The 23,370-nt window shown below is 40.0% G+C and overlaps 1 protein-coding gene across 5 annotated transcripts in view; it reads left to right on the top strand.

Annotated features, from left to right (window-relative positions):
• Positions 1-22,958, top strand: part of GTF3C1 (general transcription factor IIIC subunit 1) — a 43,263-nt gene extending 20,305 nt beyond the window's left edge. For 3 of the 5 annotated variants that reach the window (XM_075166024.1, XM_075166023.1, XM_075166028.1), the window contains 19 exons: positions 502-679; positions 2,075-2,210; positions 4,056-4,191; positions 5,979-6,060; positions 6,749-6,934; positions 7,500-7,657; positions 7,799-7,941; positions 8,140-8,221; positions 9,412-9,524; positions 10,479-10,541; positions 11,075-11,168; positions 12,019-12,191; positions 12,859-13,143; positions 15,265-15,518; positions 16,970-17,256; positions 17,783-18,443; positions 19,987-20,026; positions 20,815-21,007; positions 22,579-22,958. In XM_075166024.1, coding sequence (XP_075022125.1) covers positions 502-679; positions 2,075-2,210; positions 4,056-4,191; positions 5,979-6,060; positions 6,749-6,934; positions 7,500-7,657; positions 7,799-7,941; positions 8,140-8,221; positions 9,412-9,524; positions 10,479-10,541; positions 11,075-11,168; positions 12,019-12,191; positions 12,859-13,143; positions 15,265-15,518; positions 16,970-17,256; positions 17,783-18,443; positions 19,987-20,026; positions 20,815-21,007; positions 22,579-22,800 — 3,486 coding nt within the window. In that variant the 3' untranslated portion in view covers positions 22,801-22,958. Of the gene's footprint in view, positions 1-501; positions 680-2,074; positions 2,211-4,055; positions 4,192-5,978; positions 6,061-6,748; positions 6,935-7,499; positions 7,658-7,798; positions 7,942-8,139; positions 8,222-9,411; positions 9,525-10,478; positions 10,542-11,074; positions 11,169-12,018; positions 12,192-12,858; positions 13,144-15,264; positions 15,519-16,969; positions 17,257-17,782; positions 18,444-19,048; positions 19,128-19,986; positions 20,027-20,814; positions 21,008-22,578 lie in introns of those variants that run through there. The other 2 variants (XM_075166026.1, XM_075166027.1) reach the window with 2 other exon arrangements.
• The last annotated feature ends 412 nt before the right edge of the window (positions 22,959-23,370 follow it).

Here is a 23,370-nt window from a genome sequence, read left to right as displayed (position 1 = left end):
GAGCGTGCCACATTCTTTTCCATCAAGGTGTTAGGCATTGGATGTCTGACACAGAATAAAGTCACTGATCAGAGTAAAATAATGACATTCGTACGCACCTTTTTATAAATAGAGAGCACAGGCAAAGGAGAAAGCAGTCCCAACATATACTTTATGAGGATAAGAAGATAGTTAGGCCCCAAAACACATCTATTCAAATCCTGAATGAGAGCTTGTAGGAAATAGTCACTCTCTGTGGAAACTTGGAATATCCTGTCCACAAGGAGGAAAAGAAACTGTTCTAAATCTAGAAATGAAATTTCTGGATCGCTGGCAAGGGAAGTTTGGGAATACAATGCAATAGGGTGGGGATGGGTGTGTCTTCTATCAGAGTACTGGCTTAAAACAGCAAAGACTGAGAAAATACTAAGCAGTCCTAAAGTAGATTAAGTTGTGTGTCCTGTAAATTAGACAATTTCAATTATTTTTACCTACCAGCCTGAAATATACTGTATTTGACAGGTCTTCGTGTATATGAAGAGAAATGCTGTGATTGTTGATACCACTATCTGTGACCCCCACTATAACCTGGCTCAAAGTAGCCGCCCATTTGAGAGACGCTTGTATGTTCTGAATACCATGCAGGATGTGGAAAACTTCTGGTTTGATTTGCAGTGTGTCTGCCTTAACACACCATTGGGTATGGTATAATTGTACATTCTTATACTGCAATTCCTCCTCCTTTCATAAAACTTGAGGCAGGCTCTGTTTTATCACTTTCAATGCTTTGTTCTTTTGTCTGGTTGCCTTATGCATCAAAAAAAGCTAGAATTTCTGTCCATATAATCTTATGAAGTTGAGATCCACTTGACATTTTCAAAGCAGTGTTAAAGGAAAAACATTGCTGTCCTGTTAGAAGTATCAAATTTGATAAAAGCACTGTAAGATTTTAATCCAGCTATGAAAAAGCCTTTTTGAAAATATTTACTAGAATATTTTTGCCATAGCTCTCTACCAGTTTAAACAGAGCTCCCTTCTCCTTAGAAAAACGTTGCTAACTTTCTGATAGATGGCTTGAGTTAGATGAGAAGTGGAAGTTAAGGGAGTTTATGCACCCCAGGTTTTTTTAGGTTTTTTTGTGTTTGGTCCTTTTACATTTTACAATAGGATATACAGCTACAACAAGTATACATTATCAAAAAAAAAAAAAAGCAATTGGAGATAAGAGATTTCTCCTGAAACTTTAGACACCACTATTCTGTATTTCTGTAATTTAGTTAGCCAGGTAAAAGGATCTATTTTTAATTTTGTCTTTCTTTTGCATTGAAGCAGTTATGTGCAAAAAACTCCTTACACATTTGTCAAATGGTAGCACATTTGTGATTGTTGCAGCTGTTGCAGGCTAATCGGACCATGATTACTCTTAGCCCCCATAATATGGGAATTATATTGTTTCACTAGTTTGCATATTTATGGAAGCTTTGTTGTATTCCAGTTAAGTATTTTCCATGTTGAGTCTTGAGAGGAAAATTGCTCTGTACTGGATTTAAATTTATATTGAGCCTCTAGATCAGATACCTGCCTGAGATCTAGTCCTGCCCTATTGTCTTTGTAGCATGGGCAGCCAAAAAGCAGTAGTAACCCAGAAATTGGGATTTTTTCCTACTTGTTACTATAAAACCATCACGTGACTCCTCTGCCATATCCTAAATGTATCTCCAACATGAAGGTGTCAGGCAAGCAAAACGTTCACACTGTGTTTCAGCAGTCACAACCTGCCGCATCGTTTCTTGAGGACTGTTGCCACATTCAAGTATCTGAAAGGCTGTGACCATGTCTAGAACACCAGTGAACTGCTGAATTTTTTTTGCCTTGTAAAGGGCACCAGCCTCACATTACTTCTGCCCTGAATACAATTTTGGACAAGTTAGTGCCTTCTACTGGAAGTTAACTAGAACACCATTAGCCTCTGTGAGAAAGTAGCATGTTTGATCAAGAAGTGGTAAAAATGTTAATACTGTTCGGGAGCAGTAGTTTGCCATAGCAGGGTGGATTGAAAATGGGTTGAAGTCTTACTTCTCATTTATGTGTCTAGGAGTTGTCCGCTGTCCTCGTTCAAAGAGAAGTAATCTTCAAGGGGAAGAGACTGCACTAGATGTAGAAATGGAACAAGAGTCAGCAGTGGATAAACACAATCTGGAACGAAAGTGTGCAATGTTGGAATATACCACGTATGTCATCTTCATCCTTGCTTTTTCGCTTGAATAGAGCGGGCAAAAAGAACTGTTCTTGTTTTGAGGATGTTACTCAATAGCAAAAGCAGTTAAGACTCCAGCATTTCAGTTGGGTGTTGTGGGGTTTTTCTTTGTAAGGAGGCTATCTGATTAAAAGGACATGTACGTATCAGATTTACAAGTAACTTGTATACCAAGCAGGTTTTTATGCTAGAGGAATGGGAAAAACAGATTTGGATTTCCTTCCAAAGTAGTACCGATGTGTGTTGCAAGAGTCTTGGGGAAAGCAAAGTTGAGAGGGAAGGAGTGCTTCCTAAGTACAGTTAATGCAAGGGAAAAATTTAAAGATTCTCGGTTCCTGTGCTTCATATCATGGTGTCTCAAGTACCCTGTAGCTTCAGTAGCTCCCCAGTGTCACGTTCTGAATTCTGTCCTTCTGTGTTGCACTTGGCTGCACCTTGTTTACAGATTAATTTCTGATATGGTATTGGTCACTGGTGAAATCTGGAAGTGATCTCTGGAGCACTTCTTCTGCCTAATCACAACCAGAACACTTGAGAGGATTGTATACGTACAGCCTATGACAGCCATGCAGAATGCCAGTTATACTTTTTGTGTCGTGCACTGTGGTTTAGTTTTGTCAATATTCTATTCTGTTTTAATAAACAGTCTGTTTGAAAGTATTTGCAGTTAGTTCAGTGTTACAGGTAGATATATCAACTTATCTTAAAAAAATAATGGAGTTGAGGGAACCTAATTGTACTGATCCTTGCTCATAGAAAAAAATTCTGTTCGGTCCGTTTGTCAGCTTTTGCATATGGTCTCTGTTGTATGGTAAGAAATCTTTTAAATTGGATATCTGGTGTTTACTTGCAGTTAGGCTGGAGGTGACTGCAACATCTTTAAGGTCAAGAAACAGTTTTTGGATTTAATTGATGGTGTAATGTTATAATGAAAGAGTTGTCTACTGAAAGCTTGGCTGAAATAATTTTTTCATGGTAGCTTTCAAAAAATCTTTCATAAGGCAAAACGGGATTTCAAAAATACTCTTTGGTGTTATTACTGGATTGTCAGAGCTGCGTATCTACTGCGTATGCAAAGCTCATTCATAGTTTGATTTTTTTTTTTTGAGGAAATAAGTTTGCCTCCATGATTTCTTGCAAAGTGTCGTATTTATAAAGAAGAAAAAAAAATCTTTTTTTTTTTTCATTCTGCACTGTAACACCATACTAAAATTTAATAGCTCATTCGTGAAGGGTACCAGTTCATCCAGAACATACCATTCATTGTTAGTTTCATCCTCTTTCCCAGGAGAGAATAGCAGCGCATTGTTTTTCTGGCTTGTATGTGTATTTAAACAAGCTTTAATATATTTCTGAGAAAAATGTATTTGTGAGAGACCAGTGCTTGACAGTCAGTGTGAAAAAGGATTATGATTGCCTTTAGTTCCTGTAGAATATTTTCCCCACATTTGTTCTGAGAAAGTTTTTCATCTGAGCAGGTATTTTCTCTAGTTCTGTGGCAGGAATAGTGCTGAGAACAGAGTTTAACATGGCCATTGGAACTTAGTTAACAATAACGAAGTTGCTCTGGGTGTAATTTTTAAACTGAAAGCTCAGACATTAAATATCAGGGATTAAAACTTAATGGCAAAGCATTGTTGTCATGCTATTTCTGGAACAGGGTTAAGGGAAGGAGCATCTCTCTTTCTCATCTTCTTTCCCAGCCCTGTCTAAATTGGGAGGGCAAGGGGAGAGTTCAGTACGTTGCACACACATCACTTAAGAGCAGCTGAGAAGGCACTCCCTATAAAATAATTACTATATATTTTGTTACTTTTAGAGGCAGCCGAGAGGTGGTTGATGATGGAACTATCCCTGGAGATGGGTTAGGAGCTGCAGGTCTGGATTCCAGCTTTTATGGGCATCTAAAACGCAATTGGATCTGGACAAGCTACATCATCAATAAGACTAGGAAGGTGGGTATTTTAAAATTTATATACTGTAATGACTTTTCCAAATATTAATATTCTTAAGGTTGAGATACTGATCGCAAAATCTTACTGCTTGCATGCTTTCTCAGTCATGTGTCTTGGTATGGCTTTGCATCACTGGAAAGAAATGAATGCCAAATGTGGTAAATCTTGGTGCTGAAGTGAATGAAAGAATTGGATGTAAATTTTATCTGAACTGAATTCGATAATACATTCAACCAAAGGAGAAATACTTTATTAAGCAAGAACTTTAGATTACTTGGTGGTGCCTCTTGCCTTTCTGAAATGTAGAAGTTGTCAGATGAAAACTAAAACATCCAAACCAAGGAAATACACACAGCAAAAAAAGAAATTACTAAGAAGCCCAACATAGGCAAATAAAAATGGCCATCCCAGTTCTGCCTAATGTCCTGTCTCTGGTTGCTAATAAAAGATTTGTGGGGAAGGTTGCAAGAGCAAGGTAGATGTATAGTGATATTTCCTCAGAATATTCTCCCAACTGTCTGCAAGTTTGGCTCAAGGCCATTCCAAACCCAGGGCTGATATTTCAAAGCTGTTATTAGCTTTTCCTTTTAGCATTAATTTGTCTAATTGTTTTTTGGACACATAAATCCTTTAGTATCCACAACTTCACATAGCAAAGTGTTTCAAAGTCCTATTATGTGTCACCACTTCCTTTTGATGGTTTAAGCTCCCTAATAAGGGAAGCTGTGAAAAATATCACTCTCCGTTACACTTTCTGTTTCACTTGATTTTGTAAACACCTCTCATGTTTCCCATTATCATCTCTTTTTAAAGACTGGCATCTACTAGATTACTTAACTGTTCCCAGCATGGAACCTGTTCTGTCTTTAATCATTCTTGTAGCCTTTCTTTTAACCTGTTCTGGTTCTACTATATCCTTTTTAAGGTTAAAATAGAATCACATAGTGCATTCAGGCTGTGGCCAACATAGCTGCATAATGTTGCTCTCCTTTCCTTGCTTTTTGACCATTACCAAGCATTGAACAGGTACTTTCACAGAACTGAAAATTACCCTACCCTAAGTAGCAGTCAAATTAGAGCCTATCAGGTATATGTAAAATTAGAGTTGCTTGGGTTTGACCTCAGGCAGGATCATTTCACTCCGAATTTCATCTGCTGTTCTGTCACCTAGTTGTTCAGCAGTAACAGGACCTCCTCCTCCCCAAGACCTCTTCAGTCTTGGCTTTCCTCTCCACGTCTGTGACCAGCTTCTATCACCAATGAATTCCACACAAGAGAAATGGGTTTTGCTGAGAATGGCAAAACTCCGAATACATTGCAGTCAGATTGGGCTCAGATTTAAGATGGATAGAATATGGTGTAGGAGGCATTTACTCAATGTTTGTGTTTGCATTTTGGTTTTGAGCTTTTTAGAAGGCACAAATGCTTTCTAAATGTAAAATGCTTTGGAAAAAATAGTGTTTTACAGAAAATTCTGCTCAGCCTCTGTAGCAGTGAAAGAATCAAGCATTTCTTTTCCAGTGGTGACTTCTTTTAAATTTGAGGAGATTTGCTGAAGTTCTAACCTTCACAATCTAGTGGTCATTACAGTATGATTTAAGTAAAGCTCTAGAGCCATTCAAATATGTGGTAATAATAAGACAAATGAATTCTTCATTGTAGCCAGGGATCTTTTCCTTTATACTGAAAATTTATTTCTGACGCTACTCAAAGGATGTCCTGTACAGTGATGTTAAAACCAGTATACTCCTTTTGCATATCACCTTTTGAAAGCTGTGTTGTCTTAGGAAAGCACAGTGTCTGAAAACGGACTGACAGTGAGACTCCAAAGCTTCTTAACAAAACACCCCCTTCCGCTCAGTACTGGAGGTAAGGTGGTGATGCTGGTGGTGGGGTCTGTAACTGTATTATAGCTGTTACTGTCTTTGTCAAATCCAGTACGGATGGTGTGGGTTATTCCTGTCTCCTTACAGTAATCTAGGATACTTCTGGGGCAGTAAAATAGATAAATAATTTCCTTCCCTATTTCTGGATATACGGAACAATAATTTTTTATCCATTATTGATGACATGGGTTGTTCCTGTCTCCTTACAATGATCCAGGATGCTTCTGGAGCAGTAAAATAGATATGTAAAGAATTTCCTTTCCTATGGAAAAATAATTTTTATCCTTTGTAATTTCTGAAGTGCAGTTTGCAGAAAGTCTAGAGGGACCGATGTTTTGTACAACTAGGGACTGTTAAAATTGCACAGCCTAATGTTTAAGCTACGGAGGAGGAAATGCTTCAGATTGAATATAAAACCTTAACTCGGTTCTCTTGTGTTTGTGCACTGTATGCTAGACTTAGTAATTACTTGATGATTCCTCATTTATGTGGGATTTTATTCTGTGTGAGCTGCTGAGAAGTGGCATGAAATGACATGACTTACAAAAGGCAAGTCTGAGAGGGCATCTGTCTTTTAGTACGCTGAAACTTTGGCATTTGTTTTCTATACTTTAATATTGTAGAATGTAATTGCTTTAAAGCTCCACTACTGTAAATATGTGTCATTTTAGGTAACAAAGTTAATATTTTGGGAGAAGGAAAGGTAGAATCAGAGTCATTTGTCCAGAAAGAGGAATGTATTGAAATAAGTAAAGAACCAACCCAGGATCGAACCAAACGAGTGAGAGGTGGAAAAAGCCAAAAGAGGAAGAGGCTTAGGAAAGACATTGGAAAGAAGACAAAGAAGAAGAAGAAAGGTAAGTAACTAATACGTCAGGGAAAAAAAAGCATTCCTTTTAATGCATGTGCCTGCTATAAGTTGCTTTAGAAAAGCTGATGTGACTGTCACATAGTGTGGGCAATGGAAACTTACTGGCCATCTCTTTGGGTTGCCTCTTTCAGTGAAGAGGTTCAGATGTCCTGGGGCTGTATACTAGCTCTGGAGGAAAACAGCAGCATGCTGTAACTGTTACCTGTGTGTGAATCATGATTGCATTACTGTATTGTACAAACGAAAGAAATTCTAATCGTGTCTGCACCAGATTAACTCCTTGCAATTCACCATCAACTTTTGATAGCTGGCTTAAAGATTCTTCACGGTGTGATGCTTTAGGAAGTCAGTTTGCTAACTGAAGTGCTTGTTTTCTCATTCCTGGGAGAGGTATTAATGAATTTTACTTTCTCAACTGCTACTTCCTTCTCTGCTTTTGTCTTTTATTCTCACAAACTCCAATTGCTGCTGACACTGCCTGTGATAGGAGTTTGAACTAATCGGAATATGTCGTGCTGAGGTAACTGGGTGTTTTCTTCTGGATTTGTTAGAAGATGATTCTGTAGAAAAAAGCAAAAGACTCCGCTACCATGATGAAGCTGACCAGAGTGCCCTGCAGAGAATGACACGTCTGCGTGTCACCTGGACAGTGCAAGAAGACAGTCTGCTCATGCTGTGCCGAATTGCTAGTCATGTGCTAAATGCAAAGGTATTTAGTAGGACTTCTGTTTAAGGGGTCTATGTACTGAACACACATTTCATCAGTCCTAGGAATTCATCCTGGTTCTAACCATCATTTGTGTACGTAAAAGCTGAAGATTAACTCCGAACACTTTTGTTCTTCACACAGGTAAAAGGGCCCTTTGTTCCATGGCAAGTAGTTCGGGATATCATGCATGCCAGCTTTGAGGAGTCCCTCGATAAAACTTCTCATTCCGTTGGACGAAGAGCTCGTTACATTGTCAGAAATCCACAGACCTATCTTAATTATAAGTAAGAAGGCTTCTGTCTATGTTCTAGGTATAGGCTAAATTCTCCTGAAATAAAGTGAAGGGATATGCTTCTCCTATGTTTTCATCTTATTTCTTGTGAATATAAATTTCAACTTTTTTGCACCCTAATGCTATTAAATCTGTAATGAATTGGGAAAATTTCAACTATGTACACCACCTTCAATTGTATCTGTTGCAGAGTTTGCCTTGCTGAGGTTTACCAAGATAAAGCCCTCATTGAAGATTTCATGAATAGAGAAAATAATTATGAAGATCCACAGGTAGGAGGGAAGTATTCTAAAGGTCATAGAGTACTTTACGCTGTTTGGATTACTGAGTACTTGCGCTGTTTTGATTACTGTGATGTCATATCTTATCTCTCCCTTAGCTATGTTAAAAATACTATGTTAAAAATAGCATCATTGTAAAAATGCAGCATCATTGCTATTTTGAGAGTAAAGTGGACACAGGCAGCCTTCCAAAGGCACGTAAACAGCACTGCTGTGCAACAGAAATTTTGTTTTTTCAATGTGCTTGTTTATAAACATCCATAACTAAGCATCCATATGCACTGATTGATTGATTTATATATTTATCCTCTCAGCCTCCTTGTTATCTGAGCAAGAAAACATTTTTGCTCTGTAACTGCCTTAGCTTCTGTGGATGAGTGGAGGAACGTAACAAAATTTCATGAGAGAAGCCTTGGTTTGATCAGTCAAAAGATTTTCTTTAATTTTTGAGCTATTTATTTTTGAGCTTAAATCAACCACAATTTCAAATTGCAAAGTTGTTTACACTTTCAGTGCAAACAATTCCATTTTGAATTTCAAAACTTTTTCACAACTGGGACAATGTCATGGCAAGATTTTCTTTGTTTTTATCCAGGAATGACAATTCATATGATCGTCAGAAAATCCCAACCAGTTCTGTTGTTAGATTCATTTTTGTTTAAATGAAGAATAGTTGTTCACTGGTGAGACACTGCTGAAATAAATGCATGTGTCCCCATCCCTAAAGTCCATCTTTGGAAGCAAATAAAATCTTGTTTCCAGAGAGATACAGTACTGTTCCTCTTGTGTAACCATGATTGTACAAACAGACTTAATGGAGAACATGATAAAGTCTGAAGGGTATGAAGAGAAAAAAAGTCTTAAGCAGAAGCTTAAACAAAGCTCTAGCAGGAGATCTTATGCTGTTAATTCAATGTAATTATTTTTAGTATGTTCATGGTGGGTTGCTTGTAGCTGTGAGCTTGATTACAGACAGAACCTGCAACTATAAAGTAAATCAGCAAACACAACTTCCACAGAGCTTTTTTGATGCATTCTTTCATCTGTTGTACTGTTTCTGACTTGATAATTTAAAACCAGCTATTTCTACTAGAATTTTCCATTAACACTTTAAAAGTAGAGGGTCTTTTCCGACTCTAAGAAATTGAGGTTGATAACATTTCTACCTCTTGTTTTCAAAGGTTTGTGCAAAGGAGTTTAAAGAGTTTGTGGAAAGACTGAAAGAGAAATTCAGTTCAACCCTGGGGAATCCCAAACTTGAGATTCCTGATACTTTGCAGGAACTCTTTTCCAGGTATTTTAGTTATGGTGCTTTTGACTCTGCACATGGGCTGAGACAGTGAGAGAGGAGGGCAATTCAGAGTAGACCTCTCCTATGCAGGCTTTACGCCCTCTGTTACTTGTACTCTTAGTATCAAAAGAAGTTTCAGTAAATACAACAAGCAACGTTTCTCTCAAATCCATACTTCCTAAATACATATAACTAATTTTCAGTTATTTGCACAAGCTTGCGTATTTTAAACCATTCCCACTTTGCTAAATAAGACTTTTTGTAAACCAGAAATTCACAGTGTCAGATTTTCATAAATTGTCAAATCCTCAGCTTTGCTATTAGACATGTTGGTACTCAGGTGTAACATTTTAATGAAATAGACGACTTCCCTTTACCATTTGCCATATTAATTGGCCCCATTTTATATCACAGTTTGTAGCTGGTTGCTCAGCTAAATCATCTCAGTGCTGCTAAAACTGTTGATACAGAAGAGCACTCAGCCTTGTATAGCATTCTCCAGCCCCAGAGCATCAAGCTTTTTCGTGATGAATAACACTTGGAGAGAAGTGTGAAAATTTGGGTCTCAAACCATTTTGTGATAACAAATTTAGCACCTTTGTAAATTTTCTTACTTTGGGAACGGCTGTACCTTACAGCAGAGTTGCTGCCAATGGTAACTGGCAGTCCAAAACCTCAATAGAATAGCAAATCCCTACGGTTCTGTACTGTCTCCTGTCGATGTGTTCTATCTCCTTGTCAGCAGATAGCTTAGTGGAGTGAGGGAGATTGATCTGGACAGTTCTTTTAATTTTTGATACTTGTGCTGAGGGCTGCTGGAGCAGATAGTTCCCCTGCGCTGTTTCAACACTTGCCTTATTAGCAGTTGCACTTGTCAGCCTCTGGGTTTCACGGTTGATATAAAATCACAGAATGTTTCTTTTGTTTCAGTCTTTTCCTTTCCCTTCCCTTAACTAGATTTCGAGTTCTGGCAATCGGAGAAGACACAAATCAAAACACAAAAGAGGATAGTCTAAGCAGGTGAGTAGCAGTAGCACCATTTTTTCCCATTAGGACTCCAAGGTCACGTCAGCCCTCACATCTGTGAAAGTCATCTGGTCTTCTAATTCAGTACATTTTTCATCTGTTTGTTGCAGTGTATAAATTTATTAATAGAAAAATACTTTCACAAGGCTGTAGGGACCTGTGACATTTTTGATGAATAAAATGACAACAGCAATGCCCTTCTCAAAATGGTGGTGTGTTATCATTAGGACAACAGTATATGTTTTCTGTGTGGGCGCTATACCTTAAGAGGAGGAGATGTTAACAAAGAGATCTTTGTTTTGTGTCGGATTATCTGGACTGATCTAAAAACTCTGGGTGGAAGGTCAGGGAAAATGTTACAGGCTCCTTTACATGAACGATCCTCAGCTGTAGTGATCTCATGCCTTTATACATCTATTTCAGAAGCAGATGATTGAGTTTGTGTATTTTTGTGCTAGTTTAATAGTTAGGTACCTCACGCTCAAAAATCATCATGAATAAACTCTTTTTTTCTTTTTTTCTTTCAGTGTCTATGATATTCATTTTCTAGTGCTACAGAATTTGATTCAGAGCACTTTGGCACTCTCAGATAACCAGATGAAATCTTGCCAGTCATTTCAGGTACAGTATCGGGACCAAACTTTACTAGTCATACAACTCTAAAGAGGTTCTCCTTCCTACTTGGATACATGTCTTTTTCAAATGGGAGAAAGGAAACCCAGAAACTTAGGTTTGTGTCCATTCTGTGGGGATTATTCTCTTCTGCTTTTAGGAAATTATATATTCTAGGCAGATTTTCAGTATGTTGCTTTTCGCTCTGAGGATGAGATTGCTAGATGTGAGGTTGCAGCAACCCCCAAAAACCATATGAAATAAACTGCGCATCCCTTCCATTGGGTCAAACTGTCATAATTTAGTGCCCACGAGCAGTTGTAATTATGCTCTAGAGGAGATATCACGAACACAGTCCTAGTATCCAGCTGACGCTGGTGTTGGGAAGCCTCTCCCTCAGTGTTGAGGACCACAAAAATGTATCATCTATCAGTCAGGCACTTAAAAAATGAAGTTAGAAATCCAAAGGGAGTTTAACATCTCATCAGCAGGAAAGAGTGGAGCCTAGAAAGTCAAGCTTATGGAAGCAATTTTGTTCCTGGTAAAATGATGGGAAGAATCCACCAAAATGTGTTGCAGATGAGCATTTTTTACATATATAATTCTAGTGGGAGCCTGATCTCATTTTGAATATCAAGTGTTCTATAGTATTTAGTTAATTTAATTGGGATTTACTGTGGAAAGCCTGGAATCCCATAAAAGGAATAGAATAGTGTAGTTAGGTGAATTTATATGTATCATTTACTTTCTGTCTTGTAGCTCCATGTTCATTTAGTTAATGTAAACCTCAAGTAGGTGAGTCTAACTGTGGATTCAGAGCTAACGCTGCCTTTTACATTGAACGGGGGTTTCTTTGCAGACATTCCGTTTGTACCGGGAGTACCGGGATGACATTCTTGTGAAGGCTTTCCTAGAGTGTCAGAAGAGAAGCTTGGTCAATCGCCGTCGAGTAAACCACACACTGGGACCAAAGAAAAGCCGGGCTTTGCCTTTTGTACCCATGTCGTATCAGCTGTCTCAGAGTTACTACAGGTGAGTATCAGAAAGGTCACTGCTTGCGCAAATAAAAGAACCTACCCAGGCGTGCTTGGCATGGAGGAGAGAATGCACATGAAGTATCTCGAGCAAAGAACCTGACCATCACAGCTGAAGCTGAACAGATGAAGGTGACGTGTGTGTATGTATGATGTATGTATGTTAGCCCTTTATTCAGTTAGGAATTAGGGCCGTACAGGGAACAGAGCCAAGTTTGCTGGGCAAGCCTTTACAAAGACATACGCAGAGGAGAGGAGAGGTAGCACCAAAGTTCTAGATGTGGTGGAAAGATTTCTTTAGTACTCTTGTCATTCTGATGGTTGCTTGCTTTTCCTGTCCAGTTCCTTCGTGCTGCACTGTACCTGGATGTCGGGGGTGGAGGAGGAGAATTTAACTGTAAATGTATTCAGTGCTCAAGCAGAAGATGAGGTCTTTGCTTTGTATTTGCTATAGAGTACCTGACCTTTACATGGTGCGTAAATACCTAATGTTTTGGAACTAGTAAAAGGACTGTGAAAGCAGATGTAGAAGGTACTTGGTCACCAGCTCTAGCATGGGACTTCAACTGTTTGGCTGCTTTGTGTTACCGTGGGTCTAAAATTCATATTCAGTAAGAACAAATTATGAAAGTTTTGTGCTTCCTTGAATTTGTCTTTTTGTCCAGAGTTTTTACATGGCGGTTTCCCAGTACAATTTGTACAGAGTCCTTTCAGTTCCTCGAGAAGCTCAAAGATGCTGAAAAATCAGACCAGCCAGATAACTTCTCATTTAAAGATCAAGAAAACAAAGCATCAGAAGGAATGATTGCATTTCCTATGGATGGACCTGGTGGCCAGTGTGTGGCAATGCTTTCCCTATTTTCCCTGGGACTTGTAACTGTGAATGTAAGAATCCCAGAGCAGATAGTTGTGGTGGACAGCACTATGGTGGAAAATGAAGTGATAAAAAGGTAAACACTGTTATTTCTATTAGGTAATATTTCTATTAGTAAATAGGGTTTGGGGGTAACTTGAATGAAATTGGACAGGCATTAGCATTTTCTGCACTGTGTTGTGGCATGTTTTACTGTGATATTGTTTAGATTTTTATTTCTACGGGAGCATTCTGAAGACTTAATGGCACTTTAGTTAGAGCCTGTCATGATAGCCTTGGACTGCATTTGTCTCCACATATGTGACATTTAAATTGCTAGGCACTTCATTGCCATCAGAGCTAATGTGGAAAGGAGAGCAGTGTATGCTATATGAGCATTTTCATCAACATTGTACCTTCCCATTTCAAGGATTAAGAAGGATTAGTAATAAGGGTTTCAGCTTTATGAGTGAAACCTGTCTCCACAATATTGGTTCTACGTACTGTTTCCTCCTTGATTTTTTTTTTTTTTTTTTTAAAAAAAGCCTCCATTAATTGCCTGCCACTGAAATTGAAACTCTCTCCCTAGGCAGTCTAATCCTATGAGTAGTTATCCTTACAATCATTATCTGTTTTCTTAGAGTGCAACCAAAATCTCTTGCTGTACTTTACTGTACCTCTTGCTTCCTGTTTATATATATATATATGGAAAACACTTTGTTCTCTTCCTCTTTAGAGCAGGCTATTACCTATTTGAAGATTGTTATCATAGTCCTCCTCCCATAATATGCTGTTCTTTAAAATGAGCAGCCTCAGTTCCTTTCCTCCTTCCATGTGTTTTTGCTATGTTATTCATGTTAACCAGATCTCCTGTCTTTCTCATTATTTTCCTCTGCACTGAACTGTGATGTCAAAAAACAAATGCCATGCTCTTGCTGGCAGGTCTGTGCCAATTACATCATGTTACATAGGTGATATGCCTGCTAATACATCCCAAGATGATGAATGGCCATGGTCTTGCCAAAAAAAACCCAACCCAAACAAACAAAAAAAAAACCCCAACGCGGTGATTCATGTACAGCTTATGATTCTTGTGATTCATTGTAACAAGTTTCTTTTCCTTTATCTAATTAATTGTTTCCTCTTAGTGTGGAGGGACAGGTGCATAGTGCTGTAATATAAATAACATATTATCCATACGAATAACATACTCTCCATATGAAATTGCTCCCTGCTCTTTTCCAGACTATTTCTCCAGTTTGCTGGAAATGTTCTGAATGCAAATCTTGTCTTCTCATAAATCTGCAGGCTCTCCAGTTTGGTGATCCCATGCAAATTTAATAAGCTATTTTACCACCCAGGTCATTAGCAAAAATATACTGAACCCGGACTAGTCCCACTTCTGTGTGCAGGCATCCGAGTCCAGTTTTCCAACTGGTTATGTACTTGCACTGTTTTTTCTAAATGATGTGTTCCCTTTTGGTTTTAAATATGTTTTAAGGGAAGGTACTTAAGGTCTAACTCATCTTAGAAAAGGTTGCAAGGAACCTTTGGTTGTCTCTGGTCTAACCTGCTTAAAACAGAGGCAACTTCAGAGTTAGATCAGGTTGTTCAGAGCCTTCACCTTTACCCATAACGGCTCTTGTGTCCTGGAAAGAAATAGGGTTGGTTTGACTAAGTTTCTTTCTGGGAAATCTATTCCGGCTGCTACTACTATTCTTTCTTTACTTTGAGGCTGTCTGCAGTTTGTTTTGTGTTGTTTTTTTAGCTTTTTTTTCTTTTTTAAAGTAACTGAAGTGTTTGGTCTGTAATTCTTTCTTCTCCTTTTCTCCCTTAAAAATAAACACTGTCTGCCCTATACTGCAGTATCCCTTATGGTCTCAGCCTTCGTGCTCTGACAGATGTTCCTCATGATGAAGTGTCTGCTGAACCAAAGAGGTTCAGCACTGTCAGTTGAGATATTTTGGGTTCATTTCAACATGTTTGCAAAAAAGAGAGAGTTTCCTTTTCCAGGGACCTTTAGTGTATTTTCTTTTCTGTAGTTGCTTGTTCTCAGCACTTTAAATCACCCTGCTATGGACATACCCACAGCTGTTCATGACTAAATACTAGAATGCAGAATAGCATGTGTTCTTGCTCTGCTCAATGTAATGAGTCACTTTCTTATTCTGGGAAAAAAAAACCCAACAAACAAAAAAAACACCTCTGTTTGCTGTAGTTTGGGAAAAGAAGGACTTGAGGATGATGATGACGATGATGATGACTTAGATGACAGCTCTGGAGGCAAACGGAGAATAGAAGTGAAAGCTCGTCAAGCATCTCATACCAATTACTTACTGATGAGAGGCTACTATGCCCCTGGAATTGTCAGCATGCGCAATCTGAGTCCCAGTGACAATATTGTGGTCAATTCCTGCCAGGTGAAGGTTAAGCTGCGATGTACGCCAGTTCCAGGAAGACTCAGCTCTCCAGGTTAGTTCTGTTTGGCCTAACTTGCACAGAAGTGGGTTGTAGCAGGAAAGACAGCGAATTCATGAGCTGATGGACTGATTTGAACAAAGCCTCTTAATAGGAACGTTCTTTTTCCATTACACATGCAGTTTGCCTTCTGATGCTTTCTCTCCTGACTTAAAACAAACAGGTAGTTGACTTAGAGGCACCTTTTGTTAGTAACAAGTCCTTGCCTGTATTTCACGTTGTGTGAAACTATTAATCCAAAGAGGAAGTCTGTCTTCTGCTCTGTTATCCCTTCCCCAGGAGGTTTTTCAGTCCCTTCTGCAACTTAAAACACCATATTATGTCACACCCAGGCATTCTCTTCTGTAAAGAGAAAAGAAAATCTTTCAGAGCTCCTTGAATGGAAATTCATATTTACTTGTCTCATGCAAGTGCCTGAAATAGTGGTGTCCAGTCTCTGGCCTTTTACCTCCAGTAATTTAAACATTTTGATAATATTTAGAGCTTGAGTGTTTGCAATTTATCAGCACTCCCCCTTCTTGAAGAGCATCTTCCTTTCAGCTGTAATGCAAATGTATCCAGGAAAGCCTTTAGTTGTTTAGCTCTTTAGGTGGAAGGTCTAGTGCTGTCCCTGCCCAGTCCTATTGCTGTTGTGGTAGCGGTAAAATAGAAATTCTTTCTCCTATCTCTGCTGCCACACACGCCCTCCAGGTCTGCTGAGCTGAGGGCTCATTACAGTTGTTCTCATTTTTCCTTGGCTGTCAAAGAGGTGCAGCTGTCATGAGAGCGTCCCTCAAGGCATGATGTAAAGGCAGCCTGCAGATAAAAGGCAAGAACAGTGCGAAAGCTACCCTCTAATCATCCGGGACTGGAAAAAGGTGTTACGCTGCTTCCACTTCTGAATACTCTGTACAGTGGGGGTCAGTTTTGTACAGTGATGGACCTGTCTCCAAACACTGAGATGCTTTGTTACACTAATTGTACTAAGACATTGTTGACTTGTTGTTTATACCATATTTGGCCAATTGCTTTCTACCATGGATCAACTGCTTCCAATTTTTCGATTATAGGGTCCTCCATAGCATTTCCTTGCCCTAAACTTTTCACTTGACCTTCTTCCAGAAAAAAGGAGATGATTCCCTCATCAACTTAGAGTTAAGCTAGAGTGTTAGAGAGAATACCAGTAAGTCTACACTGTCTTTCAGCAATGCTTCGCTTTGGTATGAGGGTAAGCCCTTGTAAACCAGCTTGCTCTTCTTCTACAGGTCTTTTCAGAGACAAATACATAAGGCAGGAAGAAAAAAGGAAACTGCAGCAATGAAGATGGAAAACTGAGCTCTGTTTTAAATTGGAATAGTCTAGAACACCTCTAATCTGTCTGTCTCAGAATATTTATCTTTCTGTAGCGTGTTGCATAGTAACAACTGCTTCACAGCTTATACGCTTATTTTTTATTTGCTTTGCAGTTTCTTCTCTGCTTGATGACATGGTTGTGGGAGTCTCCTGCCTCCCTGAAACTTTTACCAGGCTGATAAAAGTCCAAGAAGAAAATTATGAGGTTGATCGGTTTCTTCATGAGTGTACAGAACGTTATGGCTATAATCCCAGAGATGTAGCTGCTGTTTTGGAGATCCGTAATGCAATAGAGGCAACTTCCCACTTCGGAATTTGCAAAGCTGAGCTGAGCAAACGTTTCTGCAGCTATGAAGAGGTGGAACCTGAACGCACCAGGAGCTTGGAGCAATACATTCAGGTGGTTTTACAGCCAGTTGCTTTCCGTACATCAATGTTTGCATGCTTAGTATTCCCCTTGAATAGGGCAATCTTCCAGGTTGTAGGAAGCAAATATAAATTGAACAAAGCTCTTTATATTAGGCAAGATATCACATACCAATACCTGACAGCAATCTCGCCTCAAAGTTAGGAAGGCCAAAAATTAAAGCAGCGCTTACTCAGAGGTAGGAATGAACTGTTTCAGAAACCTGGAAATACCAACATTCACCTTTAGAAGCAAAATACTCTTTCCCAGTTACATTTTAACTTAATTTAAGCTGAAAAAAAAAGTCTCGTGCTGTAATTTCAGAAAAGTTTAAAGGGTAAAACATCTTTCCAACTTCAGTGCAGCAGGACAGAAAATTGAACGTTCTACTAAGCTCTTCCTCTTTCTTTGCTGCCAGTTAAAGATGGCGATTCCATGATACTTGTTTAAACTGACATTTTCCAGTGAAAGCTCCTGAGACAATTTTTGTGTTTGGTTTTTTTTTGTTTGTTTTTTATAGGACCTTATTGAAATGCAGCAGGTTTTAGAAGTAGGAGGCCATACTGTAAGACTGGTTGCAATAGTATATGCCAAGCCATGGCTGTTACATTCAGTATGTCTGAAGAATAAATCAGATGATTCTGATCAGCAAGGTGCTGAAGCCGCTCTCCCAGACGTACAACAGGATTGCCTGCCGTCAGAACCAAAGAAGGGAGAGGAATGTTCGAAAGAGGAGGAGCAGCTGGGAAAAGATACACAATCTGTCAGCGATGAAGAACCCCCAAGGAAGAGATGTAAGACTCAAAATGATGTCCTTCGAGATGGCAACCAGCTCTGCCAGGGTTCACAGAGTGGTTTGAAAAGTGCGAATGAAAATAACTTTGATGCAGGTGTTACTGACCCTGTTACAATGAGGGAAGCTTTAATCATGGATGAAGAAACAGGCTCCCTGGGAAGGCAGACAGAACACCTAGCTGAACACCCAGTGTGTGCTCCAGATGCTGCGAACGTGGACACTGACAAAGAACAAAATAAATCTTGTTCTGAGGACAAAGAGCTTGAAGAGGAGAATGATGAGCTCAGCACTGAGCACAACAGGCAGATCCCTGTCCTTGAACAATCAGCCAGTGAGCAGTACGATGACCTTTCCTACTTACAGGAGAACCCAGGAGTCTCTAAAGGTAGGTAGGAGCACTCTACCTCCAAGAAATAGAGACTAGCTCATCCTCAGTTGATCCCAAACCGCAAGCTCCGTTTTATAAGCAAATACTAGCTTCTTTATGAAGCCGCACCAGTGATAGAGGTGTTCACTTCTCACAGACGAAGTGGCATTACACTACTTGATCTGGAAGGTCTTGGAGGTTTCAAATACATCAAAGATTCCTTCCTAGGCCTATTGCTGGAATGTTCATGACTATTCCAGAAATGTGTTTTCCTTAGAAACTCGTTTCCATGTCTTATTCTTCTCCAAAACCATATTTGGATCTCAAATTTCTCATCTCTGGCTTCAGTCCAAAGGCTAGACATCTCTAAACCTAGAGAACCCGGCGCTGCTGGTGTACATTTAACTAGAATGCCCACGACTGAAAGCTGTAAAGTCATTAAACCATTCACCAGAAAGCAGCACATCCCAGTGAGAAGATCAATAGCCTCGTTTGTAACCCAATTTGACTTCATTTTCATTTCCTTTTTACTGCCAGTTTTCTTTCTTAATAGCTAGTAGTTCTTGCCAAGCTTTACATTAAGTAGGTTGTTGGGGATTTTATTTTGGTTTTGTTTTTATCAGCTCTGATTTCAGATTGAATCACAAGCTGTTTGTGTGGTATTTTGCCAAGATCTGCTGGTACCCACGTTTACAGCTGCGGACTGCCATGTCAATCAGTGCAGACTGATCTGCAGCATCTTAGAGCTTGGTATTGTTTAAGTGGAGCCCTCCTGCAGGAAACAGACTCAGGGCTGTCTCAAGAGCAAAGACTTCAGCAGTTCTTAACATGAAGCTACTAAAGCGCTGTTTTGGATTTAACTTCCTCTATTTGTTTGTAACACAGGAGGGAAAAAATAGTAGTTATGTCATCAAGCAGACTTCTTACTGGTCTTACTGATGAAGGCCAGCTGAAGGGTTTACATGTGCTTAAGCCAAAGCTCTTAGCCTCTGGGTGTGGTAGAAGTACCTACATTAAGTAATTGTGTAATTAAAACCCATGACATAATGCACAATGGCAGTTGCAGAGACAACCTTCCCTTTGCAACCAAACTCTGCTGAAATCTTGAGTTTGCATTCTCAAGTCTACTCGGACTTCTGCTCAGCTTCCGTATGATTACCAGGAGCATTAAGTTAAACCCACAGGAGTGCCCGCATGCTGAGACCCTGCATAGCTCTCCGCGTGAAACTCCCTTCTTTGTCCATAGAATTACTTGTTGCTCAGCCATGCTGTCAGACTTCTAGGAATAAAACTTCTTGCTGTGATCTGGGAATGGAACCACAAAAAGTGTGGTTGGAGAAGACAGATGTGGTTGCGAGAAGAGGTGTGGGAAAGAAAGAGTATGCTGCAGACAGGTAACGCAGTCAGAGTGGAACTTTGCAACTAAGACCACCACACGGTGTAGTTTTTGCTTGTTATTTTCTAGCATAAGCTGTTGCATTTTACAGCTTAGCCACCTTTTACTTTCGTTCCACTAGATAAAGAGTTTGGGTTAATTAAAACTGTGTTCTTTTCTTTCCAGGAAGTTCTATGACAGATATATCCCAGGCAGCCAGGGACCGGTGAGTAACAGAGATGTCTGCAGAATAACTAAATGCTTAGCACTACCAAAATAATACTTGAAAGCAAATGATTTGGACACCTTAGTTTTATGCTCTGATGGGCAGTGAGCATCGACGGTGGAGAAACCCCATGTTTTCCTCTATTGTTCTCGCTAATGTTACTCGGGCTCGTATGCATGCTGAAAAAATTTCTCTGATGCACGTTTTTTTTCTAAAAACCAACTAGCTCCAAATATCAGAGGAACAAAACTAATTTTCTTTCTCAGATAAGTCCGGTGCCAGAAAGTCTCAGCTTCCATGTGCCCAGGAAAGGCCTGGAGAAACTGCAATATGGGAAATGTGAATTTCCATGCAGGGTCTGTCTTTTGACTCCAAAATGCTGAAAATGAGGAATTCGGTTTCCTGTCTGAGCACTGTTACTGCATGTTGCAGATTGAAGCAGGTCTTGGATAACTTTTGGAGGATATTAGAGCTAGTAACAAACAAACAAGCGAAAGAAAGCTTTCCTGGTCAAGACTCAAGCTAATTGTTGGGTGGTATAGTGGTGCTAACAGTGCTTCTCGGTGGTGAACACCTAGCATGAAATACTTCAGGTCTGTGGAACTGTCTGGTAGATCAGCACCAGCCTCTGCCCATTCTCAGAGCAGCTGCAGAATTTACACCTAGGATGTGAGCAAACACTGGCAGTGGATGTAGTAAGAATCTCTATGACGCATAAATGATGATGATGGGAAATCTAGCTAGAAGGGTAATTCCTGACAGAGCTGAGCTTAAATTGTCTTTTGCAGGGGCTGCGAGAATGTCTGCTTCATTGGGAGACCATGGAGGATTGTGGATGGGAATCTGAATAAACCCGTGTGTAAGGGGATGATGGAAGCTGTGCTCTACCACATCATGACAAAGCCGGGCGTAACGGAAGGCATGCTGTTGCAGCATTACATGGGGGTGCTGCAGCCTGTTGCTGTCTTAGAGATACTGCAGGTATGTGAATCATCAGCTGCGTGAACTTTAATCTGGTTCAGCTTCTGCATTTAAGAGTCAGCAACTACTTTGCTGGAAGTCCCAGGAAAATGGGACTGTGAATGAACCATGAAAAACAATCTTCTCTTTTAGTGCAAATTAACCGAAGCCAGAGCAAGTGACTGTTCACAGTGAGGGTGGAAGGAAGCCTGCTTTGCCTGTCCTTGGAATTACTGTATTACCGATTTTAAAGTTTGAGCTTGCTTCTGAAATGGATGTACCCGCAGTTGAAATTCTAGTTGGTTACTCAAGAGCAGTGGCTTGTCACTGTCAAATATTAAGTTGGGCTGTTTAATGCAGTGTTAATCACCTTAGAATTTATCTTTTTTTTTTCCCTTACATACCTCTCAGATGGGTAACCTTTGACATAAGAATCAGACTGAAACGTGTCTGTGCTAGACAGTACTGTAAATAAGACCTTCTGTCCTGACAGACCTGCTTAAAGGCATGCATCCTTAATTGTAACAGTACATGGTGAGAAAATTTGAGTTTCTCCTATTTTTTTCCCACATCTTGAAGTTTGATTGCCACCACTGCTACTTTGCAAATGAAACCTTGATATTTTTTTTTCCCCCCCATAAGGATTCAAAATCTTAGGTATAGCAGTAATATCACAGTCCTTCTCGTAAGCACGACATCCCCTACTAGTGCTGGAAATTAATACTCCAGTGTACGTACGCCACACGTCTGCCCAAAGGCTCATCATGCCTTTTGGTAACAATGCAGGTTGTGTACACTGCCGACCATGCACTGAGCAACCACGTTTCCTCGGTGTTCCATCGCAGCTTGGTCGTCCTGTGCCACCGCAACGCTGCCAGGAGGGCGGCTGGGATCAGGGCACAGGCAGAGCAGCAGCAGACAGGTTTCAGACTGCAGGACAGAGTGGAGAGTGGCGAGGCATGCACGTGTGGGAGAGCAATACCGATTCCTAGTCAACTTTTATTCAAATCCACAAAGTCAAGAAATTACCTGTGCATTTTACAGACCGGAGAACTTGAATCTGATTTCTCTAGCAATAAATTTGATAAGAACTGGTTTTGAAACCATAGACAGAGCTTGTATTTGTGATATACCAAATATTAGTAAATCTAGACACATACCTACGTGCGATCACCGAACACACAGCAGATGTTTTCAGCACATACAGCACACAGGTTGCCGTGCTGGGTGTTGCTGTGGGAATGAATGCGAACCCGTTAGCACGAACTGCCCCAGAAGGTTTACACCTATCCCACCATTAAAGGATTTGTAACTGGTCCTAAATGTCGAGCTCTGTTGTTGAACACGTGTTCTGTGGCAGTATCCAGATGTCAACCACTGTGCTGAACGTGACAAATGAGCATCTATCCAGCTTGGGAACGTGCTCTGTTGCTCTGTCATCTTTGCCACCCCCGTGGTCTCCTGAGGGGGTGAGTGAAGCCACTTCTAGTACAAATTGTCTAAGGTTTCTGAGAACACTGTAGGTAGAACAGCATTAAGTGCATTTTTTTCATTGCAACTGCTCAAGCTAAAATACGTGAATTTTTCTGCAGGGTCTGGAAACTCTTGGTTGCATCAGACGATTCTACATGAAAAAGCCATCCCTGGTGTCGCTCTTTTCTCAGCCAGTTGTGGAAGAAAGACTAAACAATCCCAAACTGAGCGAAACCCCAACGATATACTATGAGCCTACGATAGACTGTACTCTCAGGCTGGGCAGAGTGTTTCCCCGTGAAGTGAACTGGAATAAATGGGTGCAGATTATACCTGTATAAAAGGTAAAGCTGAGTCATATTAAATTGGTTTAGCCTGTCGGAGTGAGTATTAATGCAGATTAAATGTTACAATTTCCGCTCCATCTTGTTTCTATTAAGTTATTTATCCTTTTTACTTTTGAATGTATTTAAACGGAGAATAAAGCTTAACGTTAAGACACAGGTAATATTTGATCCCACTTTAAGTATATTCTCTTTTTACCAGTAATTGCTTGCAGAGCACATCGTTCATAGTTTCTGCTTTATCTTACGGGGTTTTCACGAGGCACAGCAAAGGCCTTTTGCTTTTTTCCTCCCCCGAAGGCCACAGCAGTAACGTTTTTCCTTTGCTTTGCCTTCTGCTCTGTTGCACAGCAGCTGCCTCCGTGCTGAGGTTTGGTAACTTCTTTCCCTTGGTTATCGTAAGGTCTGTCTATGTTTTAAACACTGGCATTAGTTTGTTCTGTGTGCTTTCAGCAGAACGACTGCACTGTGTGCAATGGGGGCCCCCCAGCCGGGACGAACACCCTTTCAGAGGCTCCCACTGTCGTTTTCAGTATCCCAGGCCCGGTTTTAAAGCAAGCACACAGC

This window comes from Calonectris borealis, chromosome 16 (assembly GCF_964195595.1).
Source record: "Calonectris borealis chromosome 16, bCalBor7.hap1.2, whole genome shotgun sequence".
NCBI classification, from domain to species: Eukaryota; Metazoa; Chordata; class Aves; order Procellariiformes; family Procellariidae; genus Calonectris; species Calonectris borealis.
This window is presented reverse-complemented; position numbering and strand designations above follow the sequence as displayed.